General features: G+C 48.3%; 1 protein-coding gene and 1 pseudogene across 1 annotated transcript; one reads left to right on the top strand and one right to left on the bottom strand.

Annotated features, from left to right (window-relative positions):
- Positions 1-21: 21 nt before the first annotated feature.
- LOC101778644 (NAC domain-containing protein 7) lies at positions 22-4,488 on the bottom strand. The gene is made up of 7 exons (XM_022822761.1): positions 4,328-4,488; positions 3,582-3,617; positions 3,244-3,428; positions 1,927-2,177; positions 1,694-1,837; positions 889-1,375; positions 22-691 (listed from the first exon to the last, which is right to left on the bottom strand). Exons 3-7 carry the CDS (start codon positions 3,419-3,421, stop codon positions 450-452), a joined length of 1,302 nt encoding a protein of 433 aa, XP_022678496.1. The 5' UTR covers positions 3,422-3,428; positions 3,582-3,617; positions 4,328-4,488; the 3' UTR covers positions 22-449.
- Positions 4,489-18,472: 13,984 nt separating this feature from the next.
- Positions 18,473-19,564, top strand: LOC101752590 (annotated as a pseudogene).
- The last annotated feature ends 5,485 nt before the right edge of the window (positions 19,565-25,049 follow it).

The raw sequence follows: 25,049 nt of genomic DNA, 5'->3' as shown, positions 1-25,049 counted from the left end.
ATGAAGCTCATCAGCTAAAGGTACAGTGAAAGATTTTCAATTGTATATGCTAAAAGGTTCAATTGTGTCATACAAACTGCATTAGAGAAATTTACAGAAAGTGAAGCAACTATGAATCACTTTTTGCTGCATCAAATGAGAAAAATCAGAAAACTATAGATCCAGAATGACATTTAGGCTGTTCGTCTCAGTTTCAAACAATTTTCAGCCAAGTATTCTCCACATGATCATTACATGAACAGAAGGTGGAAAATATTCCACAGCTTGTTGGTTCCCTGTCACTTCAAATTAGATATTAGCTTCTAAGGCTAATGTGTTGCGTTAATCAGCCAGTGTTGCAGAAGACTTGGTACATAGTATAATGTGCGTACATGATTAAGACGAAAACTGTACTGTACCTCCCTATGCTCCATTCTGTACAAAAAAGAGAGCAAAAGCTACAAACCCGACTATAATGATCTGAAGCAGGAGTATTTCTTCATAATCTTTCCAAATTTACTGGAAGACTGCTCTCTCCGACACTTGATGTTGCTCTGTGAACTGTCAGAACGGCTTGGGAAACAGGAAGATTTAGAAGGACTCCGCTGCTTAAACCCACTGCTTGAATGTTCATCTCTGTCACCTCCTGGAAATGGCTCGTGTTGAGAAGTTCCAGCCACTATGGCATTGTCATCATGGATCTTAACAAGCCCTGCAAGCATTGAGTATAAAGACTTAGCAAACTAATGAAATTGCCCTTTAACTGTCTATACCAGAGCTAACAATACTGCACTAACACCCAACAAATAGACTAGATGATATAGTTTAGCAGTGTTCAAGCGGAAAAAAAGGATCTTCAGGTTTTTAACATTTTGTTAAATTCAGAACAACTAGCAGGACTCTGTTTACCTTGTTCTGAAGGACTGATGACTACATTAACCAAATTTGTAGGTGCAGCTATGCTAAACTTATTGTCTTTATTTTCTCCTTCATTTGAGTTACTGTCTTTCAAAATCTCCCTCAGGAATGCATCACAATCAAAGCACTCTTCGGAAAACATAGACCTCTTGCTTGAGTTAGCTGAGGTTGATGCTGAGGCTTCTGGGGTTAGAAGATCCTCAAGATCCTCAAGAGCATCATGAACAGCAGAAGACTGCTTGCTTGAGTTTGTTGAAGTTGGTGCAGAGGCTTGTGGGATTAGAAGGTCATCCAGGTCCTCAAGAGTAAGAGCATCATTGCGAACAGCATCATCATCATAGAGTAGGTCATTCAACTCTATGTAGTCCTCATTAGCAAGAACATTATCAATATCAATACCATCTGCAATATGCTGAGTATTTTGCTCATTCTGTCCTTTGCTAGAAGAGATTTCCTGCTTGTCTGCATCTACAGGTTGCTGTGTGTAGATTGAAGAATGAAGATTCAGAAAGACTATAAACAAAACTCCCATATCTTGTCACAACATCAGTGTTATAATGCAGGATAGACTAGTAAGCGGTGAAAGAAAAACAGATAGGAGCATGCACAGAGAATTTTCATTCTTCAGTATGGTTTCAAAAAGAGCTCAAACATCTGGAAAAAAATCTTTCAAGACAAAGGTACATGACTACACCAATTGTATTTCCTAATTTAAGATTTTAGTGTTTCACAAAGACAATATCCACAACGATGTGGCCAAATAAATGAGGAGATAAAAGAAAAACTGTTCGCTAACCTTTGGCTCTTCTATTTTGGCGAGATATTGAAGGTAAGCTTTGAAGCTATCCTTAGGAGAATCTGCATTGTCAGAATTTTGTTGAATCTCATCACTAATATTTTTCTCACCCTTCAGGAATACTTTACACAAAGACTTGTAATCCTGTCAGAAATTGAAATGGTATCAATCAACAACCCTGGAGGAAACCTGATAGGCCATGCACGAAATGACTAGGAGAAACCATGTGATACCTGTGGTAGATTAGCTTCCTCATTATGCTCTACTTGATATTCATGCATCACCCACCCAGTTTTCGTACCACATAGCGCATGACCTTCATAAAACTCCAGAGTTATTTTGACACCAATTATAGCTGTACTTGTTGGTATTCTGGAAGAATCCATAAACTTCCAGTATCCATTTTTGGTCTTTCTTGTGATACCGTCTTCAGAACTGTTATAGGGATGTTGATCATCTGACAACTTCATGTACCAAACATCTTCTACAATATGAGTTAAACTTGTCAGGTAAGTTCCAGAAACCTACTTGCACGATTTGCAAAAGTTATAATCCTATCAGGCAAAGAATACAGTTGCCAACTAAATGATAGACATCCTGATTGAAAACTACAGCCAGCCACACAACTGGTGGTTATCAACTTATCATTCTTCATAGTCAAATAGGGAAAACCTTTTTGCAATAAAACCAACCATTACTCTACATGCTACAAACTGAACGCCGTGCTAAATAAAGTTATGCAAGAAAGCGATTCCAATGTGGTTAAAGTAGACTTATTGTTGTACTATGCTCCAAGTTTCGGTAGTATAGAACAAACGACTTAGTACAAAAAATGCAGTTCTCATTTAATGTATTGAATGAATTCAAATGGTCAATCATAACATGCGGTATGATTAGGCTATACCACGTTTTATGGTGTTGATTGCAGGTAACGGCATAAGATTCAGAGTTTCAGACCATTATGACCTGTATAACTTAAACAGATAGTTACAAATTTTGTGCACCTACAAAAGTTGTGATTCAGGAACAAAGCCATGACATTTGGAATTTGGATGGCAATACTTCAAATGTTCCAGTCAGTAATGCATAAAACAATTGTTTAAAACAAAGTTAGTAATTGCAACTTATGGTCTCCCAGTGAAAGCATGCTGAGATACATGAAAAAGTTACAATAAATGGAAAGGATTTCTAATAATATCCTGATATAATAGGAAGGCACTATGTTGCTGCAGTATGTGCAACAATCTGTCTGCGCGCAACATATCTTTCATGGTTTCATTCACCAATGACCAGTTCTGATTTAGACTTTGCAGATTTGTGTGGCACTATATTCATACCGTGCTCTCATACAATACATTATACTACGATAATGGCTGCAAATGGACAAATCAGAGCAATCCTCAGGGTTTGTGACAACTGGACTAAGGAAATCATATCACAAGCACAGCAAAGTATTTGTTCTTGCTCTTGCCGGTTGCCGCAAGAGACCATGAGTTACTGCACCATAGACATAATGCAATTTGCATCCTCGGCATAGATTGTATACTAACCAGTAGTGAAGTCTCGTGGATCAACAAGAGAAAAGTCGAGACCCACAAGTATGTTCTGTGGAAGGGGGTCCTTGGCTTTCCTCTCTGCCAGGAACCTCACCAGTTTCTCATCAGTCCATGAATCTTTGATATTGATGCCAAGCGCTGCCACTGCCAGCACAGGATCCGTAAGGCACATGGTTGTCCTGGAACAAGTTACACATGGTATTTTTTGTTAAATGACTGAAGTCATGCTTCAGTGATGCTATGTTACTGAAACCGTAATAATCAGCACACGCTGGTGAGCTGTGTACACATAGGTTCTGATTCCAAATTAACAAGTGAACTCAAGAGCTCACCACCATTGGTTGTTACGTCCTACATCCTTTGATTTGCTGGAAGGGGGGAAAAAAGGTTTTACAGCACAAGATACAGCATGAGACTTGACCAACCAAAAGAAATGAAGACAACAGTATCACAGAACAGATCGCTGCCTACAGAATTAGCAGGTCGGACTCATACACAAACGCTCCGTCAAAGTACTAGGTATGGATCAGCAATGTCGTTGCTAAATTAAATTTACTCTGGAAACGTTGCACTTCTAGATTTATTGAGCTACCATAAACAGAAGAATCACAGAGAACCACTCTAATGGTTTGGCGAGTTTGGCAAAAACAGAGACGAAAACAGAAGAGGCAGTGATAAATCAGAGCACGAAGAGTGAGCAAAGCAACAGACTCGTAAGTCGTAACGGACCGGAACCAAAACGCCCCCATCATCGCAGGAATGACACGAAGCCCGGCCCAAACAGCTCGTGTGAGGAACCACGGCACAAATCGAAAGGCAGCCGAGAAGTAAAGAGCACGCTCGAATCAAGGAAGAGGCCGCCTCTGCATAAACCCGCCCAGCCCCACGGAAAGCGGCAACCGAACCCCCAGGATTCCGCTTCCGCTTCCGCTTCCCCGAATCGAATCGCATCGCATCGCATCGGGAGCCAAATCCCCCCATTCCCCACCACCCCGATACGACGCCCAAATCCAATCGCCCGATTAAACGGGAAGAAAGACGCGGAAGGGAGGAGGACGGTCGGAGAAGATCCGCGCACCACGGAGTCGGAGCAGAAGCCGGAGTGCCTAGACGGCTTGCTTGTGCGTCGCGAGAACGAGCAGGCCGAGCGAAACGCGGCAGTGGCCGGGCAGCGATGCGTGCCGAGCCGAGGCGGGCGTGTGCGGGTGGTCTGGTGGGAGCTGCCGCGCGGCGCGCCGGTTTATACGCACGCCCGCGCTGGCACGCAGCCGCGGTCTCCCCTCAGTCGCGGCAGTGGGCGCGCACGCCGGGGTCGCTCCCACTGCAACGTGGGGCCACCGACGGCCCCGCGCCATGCGAGGGGCGGATGGCACGGCTGGGAGCGCTGGAAACTGACAGGTGGGACAGGGAGGGAAGCGGAGCCCGAGTGTCAGGCAGCCGGCAGGCTTGGCCGACTGACGTGGCGGGTGGATTTGTTTTGAGAAGCGCAGTTGGCCGTTATTTGCAGCCGCCTGCCACTGGGCTGGGCCGCGCCTTTCTGCTCCGACCGGCGCTGAGGTCAGCCGGGTCCACCTCGGCGCCTGACGGAAGGACGGAGCCTCCTGGTCCGGCGTGCGTGTCATTTCGGAGGTGTTTGGTTTCCTTTGCTAATTAGAATATTAAATGTAGACTATTTACAAAACTTATTATATAAGTGAAGGCTAAACGGCGAGACGAATCTATTAAGCCTAATTAATTCATTATTAGCAAATGTTTACTGTAGCAACACATTGTCAAATCATGGACTAATTAGGCTTAATAAATTCGTTTCGCCGTTTAGCCTCCACTTATATAATGGGTTTTCTAAATAGTCTACATTTAATACTCCTAATTGGTATTTAAACATTCGATGTGACGGGTGCTAAAAATAAGCAACCGGAACCAAACCAGACCTTCGTTGTTCAGGTGCTCAGGGCAAGGGCATTCATACGACGTGTAGTTTAAGGAGAAAAAGGCAGGGATCACATCATCGCAAGGATGTGCTTAGGCCTTAGATGTGCTCATGTCCATGCTAGTGCCACTCGTTATTTTTCCCACAGTAGTAGCGAAATGTCATGTGCGTGTTACTGTGCCAAGCGGAACGAATTGACCGAGTCAGCTACATGTCAAGTAGTTGAGTTGAACCGCAAACCCACCCACAATTAGCAGCCAAACCAGAGTCTGCCGACAGCGTCGTCACCCGTGGTAGACATCTCTCAATGGCCTTCCTCGGGTGTTTGGTTTTATGGACTAAAATCTAGTTCGTGTCACATCGAATATTCAGATGCTAATTATGAGAACTAAATATGAGCTAATTATAAAACTAATTACATAGATGGAGGCTAATTCACGAGACGAATCTATTAAGCTTAATTATCCATCATTAGCAAATGGTTACTATAGCATCACATTGTCAAATCATGGACTAATTAGGCTTCATAGATTTGTCTCGCAAATTAATCTCCATCTGTGCAATTAGTTTAATAATTAGTCTATATTTAATACTTCTAATTAGTATCTAAACATTTGATGTGATAGGAATTTTAGGACATCCTAAAGAACCAAACACCCCACTAGTTTGGCATGCGCCAATGTCCAATGATTGAGGCTGACATGCACATTACATTCCAGAGACGCAGCATGTATACATAGAGCATACATCTTTGTTAGCTTATGTGTGCTGTGGGCAAGGGTTCTTGCATTGTGTTGCTGATTACAGGTACTCTACTTGCTAGCACAAGTATCCAACCTTTTTTTCTTTTTGCAAAACTATGCATAGATTGCATGCCTGGACGGTGGTCTCCAGAGTCCAAGCATCATCACGTTAATCAGCACTCCCTCCATTTTAATTTAAAATGTAGATTGTTTTAGTTTTTATTGGTACATAGATTTTTTGTGCATATAAATATAGTATATTTACATACATAGCAAAATTTTAAAATGCTAAAACGACCTTACGGAGAGAGTAATAACCAACCGAAGTTGCAGCAACCTGCTCGTCTTCATCCAAACTTCAGCCGTGAAGAAAATTTGTGCTATATCCTCTGAATCGTACCGCCAAAGGAGAGAAAAAAAAAGCAATATATTACTTAGAAACCCACATCTGTTTCCTGGTCGTTTCTGCTGCACGCTGGATAGGTAGACCTTTCTGCTTTGCTAGGTCAGCAATTCAGGCATTCGGCATCCATGCCACCACCCCCTCCTAGGAGATTCTCTCCTCCTGCTGTTCAATTTGCTGCCACCAAGTAAATAAATGGGTTGACTTGACTATTAGTATATGTGGCTAAGGCCAGTCTCAGTGCAAATTTTTCTTACGCTGCTACCTAAGACTGTGAATTAGGTAATTGTGCCTGTTGAGTGTCATGGGGATAAAACTTCTCTCACATATGATGAAACTCTCCCTTCTCTCTCCTTATAAAAAATATTATCAAGTCAGCAAAATTGCTGATGCGGTATGAAATTTAATATCCATGAAACTCTCACTGAGACTGGTCTAAGTATGTACGTGATTTTATCTTTCTCTGTGTCCCACCGTGACTCCTGTCCGTTTTTCTTTCCTACAATAAACATTATTTTTATCAATTTAATTTAATTTATGTGCAATATACACTATAAAAAATGATTTGTAGGGGCGTCACGTTTTTTTCCAGGGGCGAGCGAAATTGCCACCCGCTCCTACAAAAGAAGCGGCTACTGTAGCAAGCGACCTACACCTGGAAAAGCATTTGTAAGGCGGGTCCTAGGCGACTGACCCTTGAAAATGGGGATCCAAGGGCGGGCGATGGGGTGACCTGCTCCTAGAAATCACCATTTTCAGGGGCGGGTCACCCCATCACCCGCTCTGAAATGGAACCATTTCTAGGGGCGGATGATAGTATCACCCGCTCCCAAAATGATTTCTAGGGGTAGGTGATGACATGACCCATCCTTAGAAATGATCCCGTGAAAATAATTTCATAATTTTTTCATATGATCTTGGCTGAAAATAAACTTTATATCAAAATTATATAGCTCAACGAGACCTAAAACTTTGTTGTTCAAAAGTTTTTTATTTGATATCATTTAGTACTTCTAAATATCATTATAAGTTCTCTAGTTTTGAAATCTAAAACTTTTGAAGTTTCAAATGACTTCGGCTATACATAAGCTCTACATCAAACTTGTAGAGCTCAACGAGACCTAAAACTTTGGAGTTGACAAGTCTTCAACTTGAGATTGTTTAATACTTCAAAATATTATCATAAGTTCTCTAGTTTTAAAATATAAATTTTTGAATTTTCAAATGACTTTGATTATAGAGAGCTCTATAATTCGCTTGATGAGACCTAACACTTTAAAGTTGGCATGTTTTTCATTCGAGATTGTTTAATACTCCAAAATATTATTATAAGCTCTTTAGATTTTAAATCTACAAATTTTAATTTTTTCAAAGGTCTTCGGTTATATAGAAGCTCTATACGAAAGTTGTAACGCTCAACGAGATCTAAATGTATATAAGTATATATATATATATATAAATATATATATATATATAAATGAGTCTATGCGTGAGTATATGTGTGAGTTTATGTGAATGAGTTTAATGGATGTATTTTTGAATATAAACTTTTTCATGTCATCTTGGATGAATACAAACTTTATATCAAAATTGTAGATCTCTCTGAGACATAAAACTTTTTAGTTGACAATTTTTGCATTTGAGATGATGTAATAGCTCCAAAACTCATTTTAAAAGAAAAATAAAAAATGGAGAAATAATTGTAGGGGCGGGTGATGGCGCCACCCGCTCCTGGAAAATAATTTTTAGTAGCAGGTGATGCCGTCATCCGCCCTTTGAAATCATTTCTAGGGCGGGTGATGCATGACCCGCCCTAGAAATGGTTCCGCGCAAAAAAATCAAAACTTTTTCATAAGATCTTGGATGAAGATAAACTTTATATCAAAATTTTAGAGCTCAACAAGATCTAAAACTTTGTAGTTGACAACGTTTTCATTTGAGATTGTTTAGTAGTTCAAAAAATTATTTTAATTTAAAGAAAGAAGTACAGATGCCATGTCAGCGATCCACGCCTCCAAAATGAAGCCCTCCCATCATCCATCCACCATCCATCCACCTCTCCTCGCTCCTTTTCCTTATCCCTTCCCTCTCCTCTCTATCTCATTATCCATTCCTCCCACTCTTTGCTCCACATATGACAAAGCACCACACGAGCCGCCGGCGCACAGGGGCGCCCGGAGCTTGTGGTGGCCAGTGCCTAGGGGCCCACGGCCGATGGGGGCACGGTGGTACGGTGGTTGGAGTGGCACGACCCCCACGGTAGCGTGACGGTCGGCGCGGTGCACGGGGGCGTGGCCGGGCGCAGCCCCGGCAAGCATCCTGGGGGCGCGGCATCCCCGGCCTGGGCCAATGTGCGGTGGGCTGGCAGTGGCGTGGGCTCCCCACGGGTGCTCGCGAAGATGCACGGGACCACCGGCTAGTGGCACATGGTCGTACCACGTGGGCACAGTGGCTGGTGGTGGCGCGGCTCCCCGCAGGGAGCTTGCGGCGGCGCACGAGGGCACCGGTCAGCGACGCAAGGGCCTAGCGGCTAGCGGCTGGTGGGCCCGTGGCTGCACTCAGTAGATCGTTGTCCAGCGGGGGTGCGGTTGCCTGCGGGAGCTCGCGACGGTGCACAGGGCCGGCGGCCGCCGGCAGGCTAGGACGTGGCTCCACAACCATTGTTATTTTTTCTGTTTCTTTTTCTAATCGATTACTAGGGGCGGGTGAGGGGATGCATGCACATGAAAATGGCATTTGCAGGTGCAGGCCACCCCCTCACCCACTCCTGCAAATGGCATTTGCAGGGGCGGGTCATCCCCTCACCCATCCCTGAAAATTGTTTGCTGGAGCGGGCACCTTACCTGTTCCTACAAATAGCTATTTGTAGCTGCGAAAAGTAGGAGCGGGTAGCACGACCGCCCCTGCAAATGCTGTTTCAACCGCTCCTAAAAACCAATTTTATAGTAGTGATAATGGCATGTTTTTTAGCATAAAATCAAATAGTATAAGAACCACGGCAAGTGGATGTAGTGGCATGAAAAGAATAATGAGCACCCAATAACCTATAGCCGTGGATGCAAAAACATCCACGGTGCATCGCAATACTTATTAGTGCGAAGGTGTTTGACACATTACCAGTATGTTCTATGGTTCATATATACTAGCAAGGCAGGCGCGCTACATTGCGCCATTACATAGAGCACTTGAGATGACGTGACACGTGCTGTGTACGCATCCAATTTGTTACTTGTAAGCATACAGCTGTTATATACCACCACAAACTATGGCTAAAGGTTTTATTTGAAAAATTAATAATATGAAGCAAAGAAATTACATATTATTTATAGAGTTAAATACACCAGCGGCCCTTAAACTTATCTCGAGATGCCACTTAGGTTCATGAACTCGCAAAATCGAAATCCGACACTCCAAACTTGTTAAGTTGTGCCACTTAGGTCCATACCTCTTCGATGGTCTTTTAGATCTGATGTGGCACGTTGACGTGGCGCCACATAGATGCCTATATGCAAAAAAGACATTGATTTTTATCATCTTCTACGTCCGCATCCTCCTCGTCTCCTTGTCCTCGCACAGCCCTAGCAACTAGACCGCCGGAATCGAGCGGATTCCCAGCCGCCCAAGATCCCGTGCCGCCGCCGACCCTCACCGCCGGCAGCTCTATCCGAACCTCCTTCGATCGGACGAAGCCCCAAGGTGAGCTCCCCTGTGGCCCAGCGTTGGTCGCCGGCCCACCTGACCGTCTTATCCGCACCGCCGCCACCGCCACAGCTGTCGGCCATGCTCCAGTGAGCCTCTGGCCATGGCAAGTAGTGGAATGTATGCGCGTCGTCCTGTAGATTCGTGTGGTTGTGTCCTCACTGGTGGAGAACCTTGCCGCCGGTGAGATTTCATCGGTCAATGGCCGCTGGTCAGACCTTTGACCGACCTTGATGATCCTGTAGCTTTGACTCTGGGAGCCGTCCCCGGCACCCTACGATGCCTCCTTGTACGCTACCGCCACCAGCGCTCACCAAGCTTGCCAGACCACCATTGCTGCTGCCTGTCACTCCACCATCAACAGCTTACTGGCCGCTGGCGCACTCTGGTGAGCCCCCGCCCATGGTTAGGTGTGGCTAGTCGTGCTGAGCACATTAAGCACCTTCTCACCACCCGCCGTCGCCTCTCCGGCGAGCACCTGTCGGTCAAACGCCTGCCGACCATGTTTGAATGGAGGTGAAGGGCGTGGAGATAGAAGATGATAAATTTGGAGGTCTTTTTTGCATGTATTCATCCATGTGGCGCCACGTCGGCATGCCACATCAGATCTAAAAGGCTATTGATGGGGTATATGGATCTAAGTGGCACTACTTAACAAGTCTGGGGTGCTAGATTTTAATTTTGTGAGTTCGTGAACCTAAGTGGCATCTCGAGATAAGTTTAAGGGCTGCTGGTGTATTTAACTCTTATTTATATAAAGTTGTACTAATGTACTGAGCTAACACATAGGAAAAGACCTAAAATGATTATGATGTATTGTATTTGGTGCACTCATAAAAAAGAGAAGATGGAAAATAAAAGAAAATTAACATAAAAAGTTGTAACGATTGCATTCTCTTGAGTACAAATAATTGGGCAGACTTCGAATGGAAGTGATCAAACAAATTTTGATGGAGGCCTTTGTTTACGTGACCGCTCCTTGTAACCGGAAGAAGGACAAAAAGAACTCGTGGTATCAAATGCATCATCGGTGATTCGGTGGTGAAGTCGTATGGGTGTGAGGGCGCGCCGGTGCAACGGTGCTTAGTGGGGTTTAGGGCGGAGGCATTGAGTCCGCCAGAGAGTCTTAGAGGAACGACGAACGAAAAGCACACCCAGACATCGATTTTATCCGGAGGCAAGGATGATGCCGCCGCATACGTGGCTGACTATTTCTTTTCGAAATATGTGGCGGGTAATTAGGAGAGCCATGGCCGGTCTATGTGTTCTCACCGCGTAAACTTCACGCAAGGCCAACTTGGCATAACACTGCTGAGGTGTTGTGCGGAGTATTCGCAAAAGTAGCAGGTAGCTTGGGAGGCATTGTTTTTACTGGGCAATCTAGCGTGATGGAAGCAAGGCACGGCCCAGCGGACGACACGCGGCGCGACACCATAGGCAGAAACGGGGAGAGGCTCCTGTAAGCCCTCAAATCTTTCAGCGATATAACTAAAAAAATAAAACAAAACTACAACATATACTGTAGCTTGGCATTTTACCAAAAACCTAAAGTGCAAGCTGTAGCTGTAGTTACGTCGAACGTGGCAAGCGTGCCAGGATTGATGGGTTTCATGGAAGGCAGTGGCAACCTCCTGATACCACGGTGCCTCGGCAACGTCCAGCGAATGTCGTAATGTTCTTGGGCGTGTGAAGTATGGCCAGGATGATGCGGAGCAGGTGCTGATCGGCGAGGGCTTCCCCGCGGCCGCACCAGTGAGCGAGACAGGGTTCAGCCAGGGTTGTGGACGATGGTTCGCGAGAGCACGGGAACAGGGTAATTCCTCGTCGACAACGGAGGGTGAGGATCGGAACGCCGGCTCATCCGCGAATTTGGTGCCTCGGAGGCTATCACGGCCTCCATGTCCCATGCGCGAGTCGGCGCACCGACCGTGGCCGGGCGAACCAGCCCGCAGTATGTACGCATGGCAGCAGAGTGGCCGCTTAAAGAAGCACTCAAGAGGTCAGTGGCGGCGGAGCGAGCAACGAGCAGAGCTCGTTTTTTTCAGGAGGGAAGGATGACACCTCCAGTCAGGCGTCCGTTTTCCAGAAAAAATAAACAAAGAAGAATCCCGGCCACGCTGATTTCACACCGCGTGAAGAAAACGCAACGTCGGCAACATCGGCAAGCGCGACGCGTCACAGGTGTCGCACCTCCGTTTGTGAACGAAGGCGGAGGCTCCAGTAGGCCTCCAATCCTTCCTGCGATATAACTAAAGGGGCGTTTGATACCGGGCTAAATTTAGCCCTGTTACATCGGAATGTTCGGATACTAATCAGTAAGACTAAACATAAGTTAAAAAAAAAACTAAACATAAGTTAATTACAAAACTAATTGCAGAACCCCTATCTATTAAGTCTAATTAATCTATCATTAGTGAATGGTTACTGTAGCACCAAATTGTCAAATCATGAACTAATTAGGTTTAATAGATTCGTCTCGCGATTTAGCCTAGAGGTTGTGTAATTAATTGTGTAATTAGTCTAGATTTAATAGTTCAAACATTCAATGTGACGGGGTTAAAGTTTAACTCCCTCCTCCCAAACACGCCCTAAGTATACTGCTCCAACGTGCTGCTCATTATTCATGTGCCAAGGTGGATCTTGTGCCTGAAGTAAAATATCCACCACAAGCCTACTTTACCTACTAAGCTACTTTACCTACTAAGGGGCTGTTTGGATACAACATAGAAGGGTTACATTGGATGTTCGGACACTAATTAGAAGGATTAAACATGAGCTAATTATAAAACTAACTGCAGAACCCCTATACTAATTCGCGAGACGAATCTATTAAGCCTAATTAATCCATCATTAGCAAATGGTTACTGTAGCACCACATTGTCAAATCATGGACTAATTAGGCTTAATAGATTCGTCTCGCGAATTAGACTCCATCTGTGCAATTAGTTTGTAATTAAACTATATTTAATACTCCTAATTAGTATCAAACATCCGATGTGATAGGTATTAAGGGTGTATCAAACACCCCTAAGAAAGCTGCTTGGTTTTCTTGCTAGCGCTTGCCTAGCCTGGCTAAGCGAGGGTCCTGCGGTTTGGTTTTTTGCTAGCCACCTCATTATCTGTGTTTTCAAGCTTTTTTCTCGCTCGAGTGAGAGAGCCGGATTGGCTCACATCCGCTGGCAAGGCTAGCCTCACCCAGGCGAGGCAAGCAGACAAAGGTTCCAAGCACGCCCAAACTGTTCACTTGCTGCACAATAGTGGGAAGATCGAGAAAATGAGCTGAAGAGCAATTGTTTTTTAGATCGATTGCACTGGGAGTCAAGTTGAGAAGCAGGTATGCAGGTACATTCTGCCTTACATTTCATATTTTTCCTTTAGTATAAGACAAGAGGATAAATAAAAAACCATTAAAGTATTGCAATTAATATATAAGTCATTTGCAAAGACTATTCAAGTTCATATTGAACATCGAAGCACTCAACTAAATTATTCTAAATTTTCTACCTAAACATATTACGTTTTCTAACTAATTTTCTACATGTTCTTTGGTTAGAAAAATTAAATAAGGTCAATTGAATTAAAGAGAATAATCCACGGTGAGCTTGGAGGCCTCAATTCGTACCTCTATTTGGGGTTTAACGGCGCATGCAATTAGTCAAGGCTATAGTTGGCCAAACGGGCGGCCCGGCCTAGGCACGGGTTGGCCCAGTACGTTTAGACCCGATCAGGTGAAGGACGAAGCGTAACCGTGCTGGGCTGAGCCGGCTCACGGGCTGATGCAGTGGCCCAGGGCCGGCACTAAGGGTTGTTAGCCATGATGGGTGTTGACGGTCGTTAAGTACCAAATATGACCATCAATATTCTCAATAATAAAGAAAGATTGACATTTCTTACACGCATATTTAGTTAAGAATAATGTAGTTCCACATGTCCTTGGAGATTATTTGAGTGCAGGTGAATAAACACAAAAGGAAGAAAACACACTCCCATGGTGAAGAAACACAACTTCAACCAATGAGAGATCGCCATATGGGCAGCACATGGATTAAAGGGCCCACAAATGGCCTCAAACTCCCATGGTGAAGAAACCCTGGAAGTTAGCAATCATGCCATCCGTCCATCCACAAAATAAAGCTCCATGTTATTTTATGATCTCTCTCTCCAAAGTTATCCTTGCAAAAGACACATGGGCCATGTAAAAACAAATACAAGACATGCACATGAAAATATGATGAAAAAAATAGCCCATGTCCCCAAAAAAAGCAAAGGACAGAGATGGATCATACAAAAAGGAGTTCATACACCATCCACAATATCTACCATCCACACACATGCACATCTTGATCAGGTTGTATGACTTGTTTCTCCAAAGGATCCAATCTTTGACTTAGCAATACATGAGAAACAGGTATGCCTTCATTCTTCCCTACCTATAGCTCCGCATATAAGCCTATTAAGAGTAGGTTGTGAAAGAAAGGCAATCCTATACCTTGGTGAGGAATCATACACATTGAGCGATCCGAGAATATCATTTGAGGAACTTTGATTTCTTTTGAAGAACTTTGCAAAACCTCCGGATTGATAGCTGAACAAGGGATGCGTAAATGGTACTCTACAAAACCGTTCTATCTCTCAACTGCCCAAGACAAGTTGAAACTACATGCCCCACAGGAGTAAGGTAAGAGGTAAGATCTATGCCAACTTATTCAATTCTTGGTAGAATATTTTTGTTGTAGTCATGGCATAAGTTAGGAATACAACATAGTAGCAACTCCTGATCAACCAACCTAAGTATTAGCATTTTCTTGAGACGAGTAAAGGGCCAGCTTAGGGGAGTTGTGGACGGTCATTAAGTACCAAATATAACCGTCAATATTCTCAAGAATAAAGGAGGATTGACATTTCTTACACACATATTTAGTTAAGAATAATGTAGTTCCACATGTCCTTGGAGATTATTTGAGTGCAAGTGAATAAACACAAAAGGAAGGAGAAAACACACTCCCATGGTGAAGAAACACAACTCCAACCAATGAGAGATCGCCACATGGGAAGCACATGGATTGAAGGGCCCACAAACGGCCTCAAACTGCCTTAACACCACATCAACACCGAGCACCGCCTTCTGGACCCACATGTCAAACTACTAGGTGAAGGCGGTTGCAAGGGGGGCCACATGGGGTTCGGCTGAACCCTTATATCGGCCAAACCGCCTCTGGCTCCCCTCGTGATCAGCTTTCACGTGGCGGTAGTTGACAGCTTTCGTACGTCAGTTAGGGGTGGTACCCCGAATATTCCTTTGTGTAACCGCCTCTATGGAATATAAATAGAGGGGTGTGCTCTCACTTCCAACACACACCACAAGTTGAATCACTCTCTCCCTTATAGTTTCCAAGTTAGTGGAGTTAGGCTGGAGTAGCTCTACTAAAAGGTTCTAGGTTTTCTTGGAGTTCTGGGTATGGCTCTTGTATCTTTTATTCCTACATTCACTTTATGCTATTCAAAGTATTTATCTTCTTCATATAGTGTTATGATTGGTTCTTATATGCATGAGTTATTCTTATACATTTGCTATGTTGATATGCTAGGCTTATATGCTCGTATGCTAGTCGTATACCCTTGCGATCGTAGTATAGGCTTATATGATGTCATGTGTGCCTTTAGATCATGCTATTGTACATACCTTGTGTGCGTATATACCATGTATAGACTAGTAGATCTATGCCACGGCATTGGTTAAATGGTCATGTCTATGGTGGCTTCAACCTTTGTCACAGTAGCTTGAGATAGCTTGAGTGTTGTTAATAATGCAAGCATGGTTCTTGGATTGCTTAGCTTCATTGGATATGAGTTTGCCTCACGGGTTGCTAGGGGTAGGTGGCAGGTGGTGACAACCATGCCCGTCTTTTGTAATCCCCCATGTTTGTGTACGCTGTAGGAGTTAAAAAATTAGCAGTAACTGCGCCGGCAGACCGGTAGGGTACTATCTCCCCGTAGTGCCTGGGTGCATAGAACTAAGTCCTATACAATGTGTATGTACGTTATGCTTGTATGATCTGTGTAGTATATAGGAAGTACATTGAACCTTGAGCTAACTCTTAGTCCTTCTTCTTAGCTTAGTTATCTTGAGATGATTCTTGTGTGTGTCACACTACACTATCCACCATTATCTTACCCCTGCCTTGAGTTGTGTCTCTATCCATCTTATGATATACTCATATGCATAGTAAACTCTTTTGACCTACCCGCCTTCCTTTGGGAAATACTCTTGGGTGAAACGCTACAACGGTATATCTGTGTGCTTGCGGATTTATTCGTGATTGTTAAAGATACCAACATCGGGCCGGCCCGGTGGCCCAGCGTGCCCGTGAGGGCATACCGTGCATGTGTTAGCCCAGCTCAATGTTTGTGCTCGTTATTGCTACACTTTTAGTGCTATTTAAATAGTGTTTTTGGACTCATTCTTGTACTAACCCGCCACTTGGCACCTGAAATAACCCTATATTCGTATATGTGTTGTGTTTTGAACCATATTGCAAAATCACAAGAAATACGACATAAATGAAGGTCTTTTGTACAAGTTGGATTCGGGGCCAAACTGTGGATAATGGAAGACACAATCAGGAACATTGGACTGCAGGCCCGCAAGAGTAGCTGAACTTGCATGTGCCATATCTTCCTCATCTGAATTCCGATTGGGATGAATTTGGTATCAAAATTACATGGCTCAGAAATATCTACATCTTTCGCATGAGCGCTCGGACGTTTGAGGCTTGTAGAGGGTAGGTTGATCGGCTTGAAGTGGTCCAGGCCGATCAACCTGGCTTATTTTTTGGCCTCGAACGACGCCTCCTTTCACCACATAAAGGCCCACGATGATCCTAGGATTTTTCTCTAGATACTTCGCCTAGGAGGCACCTCAACCGACACCGACATCTACAAATACCCAGGACATTCAACAGTGAAACAAGGAGGCGAGAGAGAGGCCATTTATCACATTCCACTGCTGCCACAGGAGAAGGAATAGGGTTTAGATCTGATTAGGAGCTCCAGTGTCGAAAGGGACTTCCAGAGGAGGGAGGAAACCCCTAGGACGATCGGCCTAGGGTGCCCAAGCCGATCGGCTTGAGGCCCTCGTGGCTCCCCTCATCTCCGTCTTCGGTCATGGTGTTCTCCAGAGGTTCCATGCACCATTTGTGCATCAACATCTGTAGATCATGGGATAAAGCCTCTATTCATCCATAGGGTTGATAGTATCCTTGATATGCAACTGCTACATGTTCATTATCTCCATTAATACATCATGGTCTATGTCGTTGCAATGCTTCATTTATATATGTGAGCTCTCTATTTTGTACAACATATGTTCAGTAGAGTTTGTGGTAATCGTGATGGTTAGCTTAACTCCGCGGATGCTTCAGTATAGTGTGTGTGAGTTAGGTGGTTTATTACCCTTGTATAATGACAATATGCAAGAGGGAAAAGGCTGAGCGAGCACGTAACCACTAGTGAGGGGGTATCACCCATCTATGTAAGTAGATGCATATTTATGTGAACCTAGGTCCTAGGGAGGGAATGTCTATCTATATCTCTGTTTCCTATCTTGTGTTAACATTTGCTATCTTGTGCCAATCTCTACTATTTAGTTTAGTTTGTCTCTCTACACAGTATATTTACTTAGTTTCGTTAGTAAGATGATTAGTATAAAGTCAGAGCCAGCATTCCATTTGTTCCACGGATTGATAAATCTTGGGGGAATACTCTAAGGAAAAAGTGCAACTAATCCGTACGCTTGTGGTTCATGAATTGGCGCGCTAACTGCCGCCAACGCTCAACCATAAAAACACCTTCACCAAATTAGATTTTGAAAGGTAAAAAATTAGAGTCATTGCACATATATACAAACACATGTACGTATGCATTTAGAGGCATTGCACATGCAAACACATAAAAAATACAACTTAGATTCTAAAAGGCATTCACAAGCGCATTCAAAGCTTGCGGCCCGTAATGGGTTAGGCATTAAACGTGCCTCCTACGGGCCCTAGCAGGTTAACCGTTAATCGTGATGGGCCGGGCCAGCTCACAGGCCGACGCAACGGCCTAGGCCCCGCAGTAAGCATGGGCCGGGCCAGCATGGGTAAGGCAAAAGCTGGGCTGGGCCGGTCCAGGCTGGTACTGAGCCAAATTTCCGTGCCGTGAGGTGGCCCATGGGCCTCATGCCTTATGGCCAACTATAGTCGAGGCCCGCGTTTCCCTTCAGGTGTTTTGAATTGTCACCTCTGATCTGAAATGTTATTGGCAGCTAACGATTGGCACGAGACGTAGCGAGTCATGTCTGCGTCCTTATTGTTGGGGTGTGCTGAGGCCTGAGAATGAACTTCGTTTGTCCATATAAAAGCTGCCTGAGAGCCATCATCCCCGTGTGTGTTCTCGTTCCCCTTCGAGATGTACAGCATGAGAGATATTCTGGGTTTCCTTGCAGTAGCAGCCGTTACCACCATCGCCATCGTGCTGCTGCTGCCTCCTCCATGCCCGTGCTCCGTCATGTCATCACAGCATGCAGAGCCACTGCCCTTAGGTAATGGAACTCAAGCTGATCCCAGCACCAACAAGCTTGGCATGGTAAGTAGTAGATGACTCCATGACGGCGCAAAATTAATACATCGATCTTTCTTAAGTCTAGGTGTATGAGTGTGAGCAGGCTGCAGGTTCTTCTTCATCACCTGGGGACAAGGCGACAAGCTCCCGGAGCTGCTGAGGAGGGCAGCCATGGATGACAAGACCATCATAATGACCTTCACCAACGAGGCGTGAGCGGCTCCCTGGTCGCTCATGGACCTCTTCCTGGAGAGCTTCCGTGCGTGTAGGAGTGAGGACGGAGCCCCTGCTGAAGCACCTCGTCATCGTCGCCGTGGACGCCAAGGCATACGAGCGGTGCCAGCAGGTGCACCCGCTGTGCTACGCCCTCCCCGCGGAGGGCATCAACTACACGTCGGAGCAGGTGTACATGACCAAGGACTACCTCAACATGATGTGGCGCAGGAACCGGTTCCAGTCCCGGATCCTGGAGCTCGGCTACAGCTTCATCTTCACGGACGTGGACATCATCTGGCTGCGGAACCCGCTGCTGCGCATCCCGGTGGGCGCCGACATCGCCATGTCCAGCGACCGGTTCCCCGGCGACAACCGTACGACCTGGACAAGCCGGCGAACGGCGGGTTCGCGTACGCGAAGGCGGCGCCGAGGACGGTGGCGTTCTACGGGGGCTGGTACGCGGCGCGGACGGTGTACCCGGGCAACCACGAGCAGTTCGTGTTCGACCAGGTGAAGCACGCGCTGTCGGCGCGGCACGACGTGCGGGTGCAGTTCGTGGACACGGCCTACCTCAGCGGCTTCTGCGAGCTCAGCAAGGACTTCAACAAGGCGTGCACTGTCCACGCCAACTGCCTCGTCGGGCTCAAGGACAAGCTCGCGAAGCTCGCCGGCGTGCTCGACGAGTGGAAGCAGTTCAGGGCCACGGCCGCGCTTACAGACTGACATGGCCGCACGCATGAATCATGTCAATTTGGAGGCGTAACTTGTGCTTTGGGCCATCGGAGTCCACTGATACGGGTGCCTCATTTTGTACCAACTCTCTGATTCTTGAATCTTCTGGTGCAAAATTTGAAAAAAAATTGGGAATTGTCCAATTGCTATATGCTGCGTGCATACTTATAAGTGTATGAGGTGATTCAATGTCGAAGTGGTTACATGTTGAAGACGATGTACCTTAGTACATATATAAATGTACACACATTGTAGAATATATTACACAAGCTGATGATGCAGGTGAACATGCGTTGGTACATATTTATATAAAAGATCTCATATAAGCACACACAAAATAATATACATGTACATGGAGATGATATGGTCGTCTCCATGTTGGGAGTACCTGTAGGTTTTCTAGATACCGAATTATGTTCTTGCTAAGTAGTCAGAGCAGCATAATACAGTTCTGATAGGCACACATAATGTACAATAATATTTCACTCCAAAAAATGTACAATACTAGTAAGTCCGATGTGTTAGAAGGTAATGGATTGATTATGGGCTAACCCTAGAGGGTAGCTATATAGATGTCTTACATGGGCCTATTGGGCCCTAATACACACAGTACACCAACACTCCCCCGCAGTCTGAACTACCGACGCAGCGGAGTTGCAGACTGGACATGTAAAGAAAGGCACACACACAAGCCCCCCCACAGACGCAACTAGCCACAGGTGATGTTGAGGCTGGAGCGAAACTCGGTGAAGGCGGGTGACGAGAGGCCCTTGGTGAAGATGTCAGCAAACTGAGAGGTGGTCGGGACGTGGAGGACCCGAACATCGCCGATGGCGACCCGATCCCGGACGAAGTGAAGGTCGATCTCCACATGCTTGGTCCGCTGGTGCTGAACAGGGTTGGTGGAGAGGTACACCGCACTGACGTTGTCGCAGTAGACAAGAGTGCTCCGAGAAGAAGGAGTGTGGAGCTCGACAAGGAGCTGCCGAAGCCAGGATGCCTCAGCCACGCCGTTAGCGACAGCGCGGTACTCCGCCTCGGCACTGGAGCGGGAGACCACCGGCTGACGCTTGGACGACCAGGACACCAGGTTGCCGCCCAAAAAGACGGCGTAGCCGGAGGTAGAGCGCCTAGTGTCCGGACACCCGGCCCAGTCAGCGTCGGTGTAGACAACAAGCTCTGTGGAGGGAGACCGGTGAAGCAGGAGGCCGTAGTCCACAGTGCCCCGGAGGTAACGGAGTAAGCGCTTCAGAGCAGTGAGATGGGGCTCTCGGGGATCATGCATGTGAAGGCAAATCTGCTGAACTGCATAAGTGATATCTGGCCTGGTGAAGGTGAGGTACTGAAGGGCCCCAGCCAGACTCCGATATGCAGTAGCATCTGTCACAGGAGTGCCGGCGGCCTCGGACAACTTGGCCTGAGTATCAACTGGAGTGGAGCAGGGCTTGCAGTCAGTCATCCCAGCTCGCTCCAGGATATCAAGAGTATACTGCCGCTGGTGAAGAAAGAGGCCGGCCTGACGAGGCTCAACAGTGACCCCAAGAAAATGATGGAGCACACCCAGATCCTTCATAGCGAACTCCTGCTGAAGCGAGGTGATGATCCGCCGTAGGAGGGACGGACTGGAGGCAGTGAGGACAATGTCATCAACATAGAGCAGTAGATAAGCAGTCTCAGCTCCATGGTGATAAATGAACAGTGAAGTATCGGACTTGGCCTCCACAAAGCCCAGCGTCAGGAGGTAGGCAGCAAACCTCGAATACCAAGCTCGAGGGGCCTGCTTGAGGCCATAAAGGGACTTGTTGAGCCGGCAAACCATATCAGGCCGTGAAGAGTCAACAAACCCCGCTGGCTGGCTGCAGTAAACAGTCTCAGTCAGAGTGCCGTGCAGGAAGGCGTTCTTGACGTCGAGCTGATGCACGGGCCAGGAGCGGGAGAGAGCCAGTGAGAGAACAGTCCGGACAGTAGCTGGCTTGACCACCGGACTGAACGTCTCGTCGTAGTCGACACCAGGGCGCTGAGTGAAACCCCGGAGAACCCAGCGAGCCTTGTACCGCTCAAGAGTACCATCAGCCCGTCGCTTGTGAGTCCAGATCCACTTGCCGGTGACGACGTTGGAGCCAGGCGGACGGGGCACCAGATCCCAAGTCTGGTTGGCGAGGAGCGCCGCGTACTCCTCTTCCATCGCGCGGCGCCAGTGAGGATCCGACAGGGCGCCGCGGACGGAGGAGGGTACTGGAGAAACCTGCGGCGCACCGGGCATCGCTGAAAGAGCCCGGGGCTGCAGGGTACCAGCCGCAAGTCGCGTCACCATAGGGTGAACGTGACGCGGGCGTCGGTGTAGGAGAGGCGGATGGTACACCGTCGGCGCGACACGGGCAGTCGGGGCCGGTGGAGGTGGTGGTGGTGTAGGCGTCGCCGGTGGAGAAGAGTCCACCGGCGATGACGGGGGCGGCGACGGCGGTGGCGGGGCCGGCTGCAGGTCCAGTGGAGCCGGCCGCGCCCGACGCAGGTAGACGCGGACGGGCTGCGCAAACCGGACAGCAGGTGCTGCGGGCGGTGCCACCGGTCCCGTGCAGGGCGAAGGGGAAGAAGCAGCACCAGAGGCCGGCACCGTCGGACCCGTGCTGAGCGCAGGGTCAGGGACAGTACCGGTGGACGTCGAGTCCGAGGAGAACCACGGCGGAGCAGTACCTGCAGGACAGAACGGTAGCGGTGGCTGGTCCACCGGGTCAGTGGGAAACAGAGAGGAGAGATCAGGGTCGGAGGTGGAAGGAGGTGGGGTGGTGGTGGAGTAAGGGAAGACGGACTCGTCAAACACCACGTGGCGAGAGATGAGGACCCGCCGAGAAGAGAGGTCAAAGCAACGGTACCCCTTGTGATCCGGGGAGTACCCGAGGAAGACACACTGGGTCGAACGGGGAGCCAGCTTATGAGGAGCGGTGGCTGCGGTGTTAGGATAACACGCACACCCGAAGACCCGAAGGTGATCGTAACGGGGGGAGGTACCGAAGAGAGCGTGGTGTGGAGTGGGAGCGGGACAGGCAACAGAAGGTAGGCGGTTAAGGAGATAGGTGGAGGTGTGAAGACTCTCAGCCCAAAAAGGGGCAGGGAGAGAAGACTGGAACAGAAGAGAGCGCATGGTGTCGTTCGTGGTACGAATCATGCGTTCAGCCTTACCGTTCTGGGAGGAGGTATAGGGACACGACATGCGTAGGTGCACGCCGTGAGAGAGGAAGAAGGCACGGGAGGTGGTGTTATCAAACTCGCGGCCGTTGTCACACTGGACGGCCTTGATGGTGAGACCGAACTGAGTGGACACCCACGCGAAGAAGTGGAGAAGTGTGGGAAAAGTATCAGACTTGGCACGCAAGGGAAAAGTCCAAGAATAATGAGAGAAATCATCCACCACAAGAAGATAGTACTTGTAGCCAGAAATGCTGAGAACAGGAGATGTCCATAGATCACAATGTACAAGGTCGAAAACATGGGACGCATGGGAAGAAGAGGTAGGAAAAGGAAGTCGAACATGACGGCCCAGTTGGCACGCCTGACACAGGTGCTCATCATGAGCCCGAGTACATGGTATATCGGACCTACGACTAAGCTGTGTCAGGACAGCACGACCAGGATGACCAAGACGCCGGTGCCATGTAGTGGAAGAAGCTGTGGCGGCAAAAGCAGCTGAAGAAGCGGAGGGCGAAGCGGAAGCGGAAGAAGTGGACGCAGGAAACCGGAGGGAGTAAAGGGGCCCGGTGCTGTCACATCGGAGAAGAGGTCGCCGGGAAGCCAAATCCTTCACAGTAAGACCAGAGGAGTCAAATTCAACAGAACAGGAATTGTCAGTGGTAAAACGGCGAATAGAAAGAAGGTTGTGAACCATGGAAGGAGCAACATGAACGTCAGAGACTCGAAAAGAACCGGGAGTGTGAGCAGTGCCCACGGAGGTGACAGGAAGACACGAGCCATTGGCGACCATGATGGACGAAGGGTGGGAGGAAGAAGGAGGGTGAACGGAAGAGAGGATACCAGGGTCGGGCGTAGTGTGGAAGGTGGCACCCGAATCGGCGATCCAGTCCTGACCGACTGGAGGAGTCAGGGCCATGGTGCCGAAAGAGCGTGCCAGGGCTGTCGGGTCCCACCCAACAGGCCCAGGCGAGGCCCCGGGAGGAGGAGCCCACGGCGACGCGAACTGAGGAGGAGCCCACGGCGACGCGAACTGAGCAGCTGGGACAGCGCCAGCAAGCATGGCGGCCGGTGGACGAGGCTCGCCGGTGGCCTGGAAAGGCCACATAGAGATGCGCCCTGACCATGGGTGGGTAAAGGACGGCCAGGGAGACCGGTGGAGGCGGCGGTGTGCCCGCCGGTGTGCCCCCACCGCGTCCCCCACCACGTCCCCCACCACGGCGACGGCGGCCGCCACGGCCCCCCCCACCCCCGCTCGGCCCAGGAGGGGGAGGACCAAGAAGGGACGACGGTGGCGAAGCGGAGGGTCGTGGCGGTGGAGTCACAGCAAGCGCGGTCGAGGAAGACGTGGACCCCGGCGCAGGAAGGGACCCGGGCTGGATGCCCTGAGTAAGCTCCTCCAGGACAAGATCATCCCGGACCTGGAGGAAGGTGGGGAAGGGTCGCTGCCGGGTGATCCAGGTGCGGAGGTGGGCGTAGCGGTCGCTGAGGCCGCGAAGGACGTTGAGAACCAAGATCCGGTCCTCCACGGCCCAGCCAAGGTCCCCGAGGGAGTCCGCCATGGTCTTCATCTTCCGGCAAAACTCACCAACGGAGAGATCGCCCTGGACGAAGGTGCGGAAGCTCGCATCGAGACGAAGGGCCCGGGCTTCGGCGTTGCCCAGGAACTGTCCCTCGAGCGCCAGCCAGGCCCGACGGGCGGTGGTGTCGGGGGTGCCGCGAACGAGATCGTGGAGGTCGAGGGAGATGGTCCCCAGGATCCACGACAGGACGATGCTGTCGAGGCGAACCCACGCAGCTGTCCGGGCCGCAGGGAAGGTGTCGGTGAGGACGTGGTCGTCGAGGGCGTAACGGCGAAGAACGAGCAGGACCATGTCCCGCCAGCGGGCGTAGGAGGGCGACTCAGGATCGAGGACGACGGGGACCAAGCTCTTGATGTTCTGGACACCCCCGGCCTGGTAGTGGAGCTGTGCGACAAGTGGATCGGCCGGATCGGTCCAGATCACCACAGGCGGACGGGGAGCACCGGAGCCGGAGGAGGTGGCCGTGCTGTCGTGGGACATCGTGAGGAGCTGCTCCGCCTCGGCGATCTGACGGGTCAAGATGTCGGCCGCATCCCGCTCCCGCTCCCAGGCCAGGGCTGCCGCGCGCAGGCGTGCCTGTCCCTCGGCAGCGGCAGCCCGGGCAGCGACGAGTGCTGTCGCGAGGTTCCCATCCGGAGGTGGTAGAGGAGGCGGGGCGGGGAAAGGTAGGCGAGCAGCCCCTCCCCCCACCGGAGTAGCTGCCACCC

Source organism: Setaria italica, chromosome IX (genome assembly GCF_000263155.2).
Source record: "Setaria italica strain Yugu1 chromosome IX, Setaria_italica_v2.0, whole genome shotgun sequence".
Lineage (NCBI taxonomy): Eukaryota > Viridiplantae > Streptophyta > Magnoliopsida > Poales > Poaceae > Setaria > Setaria italica.
Note: the sequence above shows the minus strand (reverse complement) of the source record. Positions and strands in the feature narration are given on the sequence as shown.

What these genes read in the sequence shown, in the direction of transcription:
- LOC101778644 (XM_022822761.1), bottom strand. Translation starts at nt 3,421, where the DNA reads ATGTGCCTTACGGATCCTGTGCTGGCAGTGGCAGCGCTTGGCATCAAT. An exon ending in TCCACGAGACTTCACTACTG is followed by an intron (nt 2,178 to 3,243) that starts GTTAGTATACAA and finishes CTCATATTGTAG; the next exon opens with AAGATGTTTGGTACATGAAG. An exon ending in CATCAGTCCTTCAGAACAAG is followed by an intron (nt 692 to 888) that starts GTAAACAGAGTC and finishes CAATGCTTGCAG; the next exon opens with GGCTTGTTAAGATCCATGAT.